At 46.9% G+C, this 9829-nt stretch overlaps 1 protein-coding gene across 1 annotated transcript in view; it reads left to right on the plus strand.

Annotated features, from left to right (window-relative positions):
* SORD (sorbitol dehydrogenase) overlaps positions 1-9094 on the plus strand; it is a 33905-nt gene extending 24811 nt beyond the window's left edge. The window contains exons 4-7 of the mRNA XM_023735102.1: positions 2022-2181; positions 5990-6108; positions 7933-7998; positions 8865-9094. Coding sequence (XP_023590870.1) covers positions 2022-2181; positions 5990-6108; positions 7933-7998; positions 8865-9094 — 575 coding nt within the window. The remainder of the gene's footprint in view (positions 1-2021; positions 2182-5989; positions 6109-7932; positions 7999-8864) is intronic.
* Positions 9095-9829: the final 735 nt, after the last annotated feature.

The following is a 9829-nucleotide window of genomic DNA, read 5'->3' on the forward strand; positions in this document are numbered from 1 at the left end:
CTCAGTCTGGTTCCTCAACTCTGCCTTTGATGTTCAGGGCTCCCAGATTGCCATATATATTGAATCACTTGTTTTTTCGAGTCTTCGTTGTAAGAGGGTCCACCAGAAGTGTCTGACTACTCAGCCATCTTGGCCCTGCCTCTTGTGTGTAAATTTTTGAATGAGAAACTAGTTTGTGTTATAAACTTTCATCTAAAGTACAATAAAATTTTTTAAAAAGTGTGTCTAGCACAATGCCAGGCCCTATGGAGAAGTAACAGTGGAAGAGGAGACTAATTCTGAGGCACTCTCATCCTAGACAAGCAGGCATAATACCCCTAAAACAACCTTGGTGTCTGCCAACAGGAGAATGGCAAAACTGTGTATATTCATACAATGGAACACTATGCAGCAATAAAAAGGAATGAATTACTGAAATATACAACAGCATGGACCAATCTGAAAAGCATTATACTGAGTGAAAGAAGCCAGATCCAAAAGAGTACATACTGTATGACCCCATTTTTATGATATTCTAGAACAGTCAGTAGTAATCTGTGGTAAAAACAATCAGAACACTGGTTGCCTGTGGGGGTGGAGGTGGGGATTAACAGGGAAGAAGGAAATTTCTGAGGTAGGGTAACCTTCTATATCTAGATAGGGCTTTGCATTACACAGTGAATACATTTATCAAAATTCACCTAATGATCCACTTAAGATTTGTACATTTCATCGTATCTAAGCTTTACCCACCAGAAAGAAAAGAATCATAAACAGATATTGAATTCCAGTTAATGGTACGTATACTGAAGTCTTTAAGTGTGAAGTGTACTCATGTCTACAGCCTACTTTGAAATGCATAGAAAAGAAGATGGGTTGACAGATGGAGGAGAGATGGACTGAGGGATGGGCAGATAGATACGCAATAAAGTGAACACAGCTAAATGTTAATTCGAAGAACCTAGGTGGAGGTTATCTGGGTATTCACTGTACAGTTCTTTTACCTTTTGTATGTTTGAAATTTTTCATAATAAAAGGATAGGAAAAAACAACTAGAGGGCAGTTCTAACTCTGGATTTCCAATCTCAGATCGTGAGACAGAGTAGAAGTTTGATAAAGCCTCCTGATCACAAGCCTTAAATGCCACTTTCCTCTGCACCAGAGTCTGAGGCCCTGGGAGATTGTTAGACGTATTGGTTCTGCTAACTGGAAATCAGCTGACATCCAGTTATTTTCCAAACACAACCAGACTGAACACAAGACATGTCATAATTACAGCTTTTGTCTTTGTAAAGACTTACCCAATATTTTCAGAATAGGTGAAGAAACAAAGGTCTGCAAACTGTACACTCTAGCCACCTCTTGGCAGCAGTTTGAGATGGGGACTGGACCTGGCTTGCCTCAGAGATGGGGCTGGGTTCTGTGTTTCCCAACCCGGGATGTGGCCGGGGAGCTAGAGGGGCAGGTTGCCTTGTTGCTCCAGTCGATAAAAGGGCAGGCCAAACCAGTTGGTGGAGAAGTGGGCTGGTCATTTTCCCCAGAGTGTGAATCTGTGCTGCAGCCCCAGTATCCTTTGGAAGCACTGATGGGCTGGGCCCCCTGGTTCCTCAGAGGAGGGTGGCAATACGGCTAGATTTCCCATCTGGCATCTGCCTGTGAGCATGCTTCCTTTCTCTGCCTCTGCTGTTTTTAAGGTTGGAAAACAAAGAATGAGGCGAAGGGGCAGAGGCGTAGCAAGAGTAACAGGCACCAAGGGGGCAGTCTCTAAATTGCAACCGCCCCTTCCCAATCTCAAGTGAATAGACATTGATAGTGGCAAAGCCTCAGAGAAACACTTTCCCCCCTCTTGTCCAGCTGCCTCAGTCAGGCGCCTTTCATATTTGTGGTGCCTCAGAATGTCATTCCGCGCTTCATATGGTACCCACTTGGACTCCCCTCTACCTCCTACCCCCATCCCACGCTTCTGCAAAGGAGGGGGCGTGCCTTCCAGCAGACACTGCTTCCACTCTTGGACATGGTACCATATTTGTTTTCCTGTCCAGGTGATCGTGTTGCGATTGAGCCTGGTGCTCCCCGAGAAACTGATGAATTTTGCAAGATTGGCAGATACAACCTGTCACCAACCATCTTCTTCTGTGCTACACCCCCTGATGACGGAAACCTCTGCCGCTTCTACAAGCACAATGCCAACTTCTGCTACAAGTCAGTACCCACGGCCTCGCCTGCCTCCTGGGACCTCTCCTCTTCTGTTTGTTGGGTGATCTTTCTCCTAGTTTCCCATGGTGGTTTCTTTTTTCACTCCAGCTCATGATTCCAAACATGAAGCATCCCCCAGGCAGGCCTGCCCTTCTGGCTGTCATTGAGGGAGGGTAGCCTCACTAGGGCGAATTCATCTTTCAGTCTAACTTTCCTTCACCTAGAGCATGGCAGTGCCGGCAACAAGAAATCGCTCAGCCCTCTCTAGCCATCCTGGGAAGAACTTGGCATGGTTCACGGTCTTTTACTGGTTTCCAGTGCAGCTGCCGAAAGGGAACCTGTAACAACAACGACTGTGACAACAGTAACAGCAGACGTTTACTGAGGAGGCGTGGTGTGGTGCCAGGGCATGGGCTGTGGGGGCAGGCAGCCTGGGCTGCCATCTGGATCCCCTCCCTCCCAGCAAGAGACTTTGGGGAAGTGGCTTAACCTTCCCCTCTTCGGTTTCATTTAATCATCAGAGTAAATAAGGCAATGCGTGTAAAGTCATGATTATTGTCACTACCGGCCTGGCCTTGTGCAGAGTTCTTTGCATGCCTTATTTAACCTTTGTATTTCACCTTATCTTAATTTTATTTAACCTGTGAAGTGAGTGCCATAATTGTAGTTTTATGCAAGTGTTAACTGAGGCAAAAGGAGGCTAACTGATTTAGGAACAGAGAAGAACCAGGAGTCCAAACTGGGTCTCTGATTGCAAAGCTCCTACCCTGTACCCACTGTTGTTAGTTGCTGTCAAGTTGGCTCCGACACATGGCAACCCCATGTCCAACAGAACAAATACTGCACAGTCCTGTACCATCTTCTCTATCGTTGGTTTGCTCAAGTCTATTGTTACAGCCACTGGGTATTTTGAACGCCTTCCAACCTAGGCACTTCTAGCCTCCTAGGTTGGAAGGCACAGTACCTAGTACCCTACCCCAAGTCTTGCCCAAAATGGCTTAGAAGTGAGAATTTGTGTCTGGCAGAAGCAAAGCTCTGTACTTTCTGCATGAGTCCCAGCCTGTGGAGCTTGTCAGTGCTGATGTGACGGGGCCCAGGCATATTCTCCTTCTGTCCCAGCCTGGCCCCAGCAGTGGCTCTGTCAGCCAGGGTGGAGCTTGTCTGAGTGGAGCCCAGGTGCCAGTCACAGGGGCAGTCTGACAGATCTGAGTTTTTCTAGTCCCCACTGGAAGCCTTGAGAGGAGTCACAGGCCAGAGACTTTGTGATGAGTTTAAATCAACACCTAAACCTGTTCTAGAAGAAAGCAGGTTAGGTGGGCAGAGACCACGGAGCTCAAAAGTGCCCACCTTTCAGCAGGTGGTTCCTGAGCCACCGCACAGTTCCTGGACCCTTTCCAAGTCAAGACATCAAATAACGCTTTCATGAAAGACAGGAGCGTATTGGTAGAACTCGAGACTAACCACTGGTCTGTGACATTTCTCAACGGTGTGACCTTGAGCAAGTTACTTAAACTTTGTAAGCTTCAACATCCTCCCTATAAGACAGAGATAATAGTAGCACCCCCTTCATAGAATTGTTGATGGGATTCAATGAGATTAGACATATAGAGCACTCAGCACAAAGCCTGGCATGTAATAGGTGCTTAGTAAATAAGCACCCTGGTAGGTCATAGCCATGGTCTTGTGGTCTGGGGCCTGAAAGGGAGCCTCGTGCTGGGGGGCAAGGTGGGGTGCTGGTCAGCACTGGAAGTGGCAGTGGGAGGCCTAGGAGGAACTGTGGGCACATGCAACCTCTGCCTGTATAGGACACTTTCTGCCCTTGAACCCAGCCTGCCCTGGACCCAAGCTGTCTTCTCTGGTTTCTCTTTGTGAGGATTGCAACACCACCGCAGCCTCTTTATTTTCCTGCTTGCCTGATTTTCTGTCTTCCTGCTTCCCCCTTGGCTTCTTGATCATCCTTTACCCTCTTTTGCCTGCTCTGTAAACTCGCCTGCAAAAACCACCCAGTTGCCTTGTCATTCTCTGGTGTCTATAGAGTCACGAAAGGTTAGAGATGGGGAGAAACTTGGAGTCCTCTCACCCCTCATTCCCCACTGGGGAAAGGAAGACTCAGTGACTCTCCAACGGTCAGTGGCAGAGAGGGCTGGACCCCAGGGCTCCTTGTCCAGTGCTCCACCTCCATGCCAGGCCGCGTCCCTGCGCAGCTGACTGTGTTAGGTGCAGGAGTAATAAGGCAGCATCTGCTTAATCAGTAGAACGATTTCCTGGATAACAGTCCTCTCTCATCCCCAGCCCCAGCCTCATCTCCCGTTCATGTTCTTATTCCAGGGAGAAGCCAGGACGACAGAGGAGCAGGTGGTTCCTGACCAAAGGCCACCCTCAGCTTAGAGGGAAGGCCTGAGTGTGAAGGGGCTGAGGGGGGTCATTGAGGAAGTGTGTGAGTCTTGGTTATTTCATGGTAGAATTGATGTCTGGAGGCAGAGCAGGAGCGTGGATCGGCGTGTTGTGGGGGATGTTGTGAGAGAAGCAGAAGGGCAGGGGAGGATAAGAGCAAGGAGGGAGGGAAGAACAAGAGCGGGGAGGGGTGGGTTCAGCCAGGTCAACCATAGGCCTTGTTATTTATTTTATCGGATCATAAACAGCTAGCAGAGAACCACGGGAGTGGTTTGGTGGCCTTCATTTCCTTTTGAAACTTGAGGGTTTTCATATTGCTGCATGTGGAGCTCTGGGGCACTGAATAAATACTGGGCAGTAAGGAACTCACAGAAACTGGATGTTAGTTACAGAGATGCTTATGCCGAGAGGCAGCTGGGGTGGGGGAGGCAATGGACACCTGGAATCAGGAGACCTGGATTCAAGTCTTGCCTTTCCACTCGAAGCCTTGTAACCTCGGGCAAGTCTCTTAATGTCATCCAGTTTCAGTTTCCTCTTCTGTAAAATAAAGGTAAAAATAGAGCTTGCCCTTCCTGCCTGACAGGGTCATAGTTGTGAGGATTAAATGAGATAATGGATGAAAAAGCCCTCTAATCTGTAAAGCCTTATGCAAATGTTTGCCGTCATCATCACTGGGATTATTAATAGGGTTGAGATGTCAGTGGACTTGGAAATGAAAACCAAGCATCAGCAGTGACAGTGAAAAAGCATTTCATCCGCTTTGTGGAGGGCAGACCCTTCTCCTGTCCTGACCAGTCTTGGGACAGCCAGGCAGCCGCCGTGGCTCCTCTGAAACATGTAATGTGGGGGATGGTGAACGGACTGATTCTGGGGACAAGATGCCAGCTTCTAAATCACTGTTTTGCAAAGCTGCTGGTAGTTGGGATGGTTATAGCCAGAAAGGCTGTAAGTCTGAGAAGCAGATGAGCTGCTGGAGTATGACTATGTTAACTCCTTGTTAAAGGGACTTTTCATTTATTAATGACAATCACACCATACCTTATCTTGGGTAGCACTTGAAAGATAAAAAAATGTGTTCATATCCACTGAAGTGATTTCTCAAAACCATTTCCAGAGGGGAGCAATATAGCATGAGTTCTGGAATCAGACATATCTGGGTTCTGATTTGAACTGTTTGAACCCCTCACTAGTTTTGAACTTTTGGAGCAAGTCACTTAATCCTCTAAGCCTCAGCTTCCTCATCTGTAAAATGGGAGTAATAGTACCTATCATAAAACTGTTCTGAAGATTTACATGAGTGGATCTATGTAAGTTGTCTTGCACACTGTCCAGCATGTAAATAAATGCTCAATAAATGTTAGTTATTGTTATTACTGCTAACCCAGAAGGAGCTAAGTGTTTGTGTCAAATGACTCCTCAGGCTTCCTGACAATGTCACCTTTGAGGAAGGGGCCCTCATTGAGCCACTGTCTGTGGGGATCCATGCCTGCCGGCGAGCTGGAGTCACCCTGGGCAACAGGGTCTTTGTGTGTGGAGCTGGTAAGACATGGACGACACCCTGGTTATAAGTGCATCAGCTGGGAGTGTGGGAACCCCTCTGCTATCTCACTCTCCCCCCAGGGGCTGGGATGGGTTCTAGAATCTTTCTGGGTAGGGGAAGATAACAGTATCCCATCCTGTCAGTGACCAGCACTTTTCTAAATAAGCTAATGTCAACAGACACGATGATAACTAAGATTATATATCCTAAGCATGTGACAACCTATTCGTTCATTTAAAGAATGAATCTTGGGATTATTTTGAACTGTTGACATGAAACTAGAGAAATATTTTTGGTAGTGAAGGGAAGGGCAACTTTGGGATATTACAAGTCATGCCAGAGAAGTGGTCGCCCAGTCCATCCACAAATGAGGCAGACTCAGCAGAAGGAGTGGAGTCCAGACCACCATAAACCAGCTCTCTGCCTGCACGTAGGGTACAGCTAGCTGCCTTCTCTCCTACCCTGTTTCCAGCCACCTGGAACAAGCCCCAGGAGCCTCAGACTGAATCATTCTAAGCTTCTAACAGCTGGTAACCCAGACAGAATGCTGGGTAGGGGAAGAGAAGAATAAGGAGGGTGAATAAAGAGAAGAATAAGGTCTGATCTGGCGTTGCTCATGTGCGTTTGTGAGTGGTTCTCTTTGGCAGGCCCAAAGAAGAGACCACAGGGCCTCCTAAGAGGGCTGAAGGTGTAAAGTCAGCTTGCCAGCAGACTGCAGAACTCGGTTGACAGATTTTTTTTTTTAATCTGCTAAGTAATACCTTTTTGCCATAGAAAAGGAAAATAAGTCACTCACACACACACACACACACACACACCCACATACCCACACCCACCCACACACCGAAATTCACCCATAGCCCCATCACCCATCAGCCTGACAGAATCACTGTTAACATCTTGGAGTAGAATCTTTTCATCTGTTTTTTTTCCCCCCTTAATGAAACCATGCTAAATGTGCTTCATTTTACCTACTCCTTTTTTTCAATCAACGTATTGTGAACATTTTTTTCATGTCAAATTATAAAGAGTTATGACATAATTTTTAATAGCTCCATAATATTCCACTGAGGTTTATGTAACTAATCACTCCTTTGTTGGACATTTCAGCTATTTTTCCAGTTTTTTTTTTTTTTTCCCCCTCTTGCTTTCTTGGGAAACCCACAAAATTGTTTTCAGGAAGAGTATCCAAAAAAGCAAATCCCCAAAGATGTTCTGTACAATCTCATTTTGTGGGTCTAGTGTTTATATTAAAACCATAGTGTCATCTAGCACACAGATACTGTGAGGAGGTAGGGTGGTTTCCAGGCTAATTCTTGGACACCTGAGCATCCTGGAGCTGTTGGGTCAGCCCAGGGAGCCAGCTCACCTAAGGACACCTTCCAGGGTGATCTTGAAGGGCACCTAAAAAGGATATTCTGGGAGGGCAGTGTGATGGGTTCTCAGGAAGGCGGGGGGGGGGGGGTCAAAGAGAGAAGAGGAAAATACATCCAAACCCTGTGAGACTTCTTGTTCCCTGAACAAGTATGTATTTCCTTGAATCCTCTGGTTCTTTGAGATTAGCCCCAAGCGTGCCTAAGAGTAAGTGGGAAATTTCTAGTTCTGAGGTATACAAAGGTCAAATATTTCATATAGAGAATCATTTCCTCCTGCATTCATTCACTCATGCATTCTACAAGTATTTGTTGAAGTCCTACTATATGCTAAGCATTGGGATAACTGCTAGGGGTACACAAAAGATATGGTTCCTGTCCATGGCCTGGGCATGGGGAAGAGCTGATATTAAATATTCAACAAAAATCTCCTCTTTATGCCTTGCTCAGGGCCAATTGGACTTGTCACTTTGCTCGTGGCCAAGGCAATGGGAGCGGCTCAAGTGGTGGTGACTGGTAAGGAGGTTTTCTTTTTATATCTCCTTGAGGGGGAGACAGCTGGGCTTCCAGTTGGGAGCAGGGACATGAGACCCATTTCTTTCCTGAGGTACTGGGTTTCTAAAGGGGCTCTTCCACCTTTCTTGTGGGCTCCAGGATTCAAAAGCTCACCCAGGGGATGACCAAGTTAGGGCTCAGGACGAGGGTCTTTTCTGAAGTTGCTGAGAGAGGGTTGTTGTTGTGTAGAAAGGGACCTGGGTCTTTATATGTGGACCTCAGATGCCCATTCTACCTCCTTGGCCCTAAGAGGAGATTCAGCTCTTGGTACATTTGACCAAGCCCAGGGGGAAAAGAGGGTGGGTTTGTGTGTGTGATGTGGAGTTAATGATGTGTGTTAGAGGGTGATAATATATACAAGAGAGTGTCTATGTGTAACATGTATGGTATGTGTGGGAGATGTGAGAAGGATATGTGTGTGAGGAGAGGTATCTGTTAGCAAGAGTGTGTGTGTGAGGAGAGGTATCTGAGTGTGTATATATGTGTATGTAGATGTGTGGTGAGTTGTGTGGTATACATAGAGATTTGTGGGATTATACAGATGTGTGAGTGTGTATGAGGGAGGGTATCTGAGAGTGTGTGTGTGTGTGTGTAGCTATGTGGTGTGTATGGGGGTGTGGATTGTAGAGGAGTGTGAGAGAGTGTGTGTGTAGAGGGTATCTGTGATAGTATGTTTATGTGGGGATGTGGAGTGTTTGTGTTGGGTTCACCGACACTACCCACTAACTCAGAGCTTCGTTGGCGTCAGAACCTGTGCCTTCATTTTATTTTCTCCCTAATCACCCATCCAGTTTCTCAGTTTGAAAGAAACTTTTGTTCAACTTTAGATCTGTCTGCCTCTCGGTTGTCCAAAGCCAAGGAAGTTGGGGCAGATCTCATCCTCCAGATCTCCAAAGAGAGCCCTCAGGAAATCGCCAGTAAAGTGGAAAGTCTGCTGGGGTGCAAGCCGGAAATCACCATCGAGTGCACGGGGGCGGAGGCTGCCGTCCAGGCAGGCATCTACGTGAGCGGGACGAGGGCACTGGGGCTGGTGGGCAGCTTTGGGGAAGCAGTGTAGGGTAGTGAACGGAGTAGAAGTAAGGAGTCCTGACACCAGGCTTCCCCGCTGACTTGCTTTGTCAGCCCAAGCAAAATTAATCTCTTGCTATCTCTGTTTTCCTATCTCCCTCTTGTAGAGATAATGATACTTACCTGTGTCCTCACTGGGTCATTGTGAGGTAACAGATATATTGCAGGGGCCTTGAAAAAACATCTTTGGATCCGGCAGCTTTCGTGATCTACTTATGATCATAAAAGTAGTGCTTCCGGCAAAAGGACCAACAGGAGGAACAGGGAAGCAGGGCTTGGTGGGGTGTGGAAGATCCCTTTCTTGTTTTATTGAGGAAAACTGCAGTCTTTGAGTTACAAATACAAAGTCACAGGTGTTAATTCAGTTAGTCACAAAGGCGACGTGATTTTTCAGCAGTTGACAACTGCTGTCCTTTTCCAGGCTGGTAACAGATAAGCTGCCAGTATCTGATTTGCCCCTCAGTGACCCACCAGTAATTTCTGGGAAGTTGGCAGGGAGTTAGGGGAGTGGCGTTGGCAGAGCAAAGCATAAGGAAAAAAGAAAGAGTAACTCCTAGCTTCCGAACCCTACTGTGTGTCACTTCCTCTGTGGGTGCTTTATGAGTGTGATGCCTCATCCTGCACAACAGCTGAAAAGTAGTTATCATTTTCCACATTGTCTGATGACAGAGTCCTTGGGCACACCAGTGATGTATGGGCAAGTCGGGCTCAAGCCCAGCCTGCC

Source organism: Trichechus manatus, unplaced genomic scaffold (genome assembly GCF_000243295.1).
Source record: "Trichechus manatus latirostris isolate Lorelei unplaced genomic scaffold, TriManLat1.0 scaffold00076, whole genome shotgun sequence".
Classification (NCBI taxonomy): domain Eukaryota; kingdom Metazoa; phylum Chordata; class Mammalia; order Sirenia; family Trichechidae; genus Trichechus; species Trichechus manatus.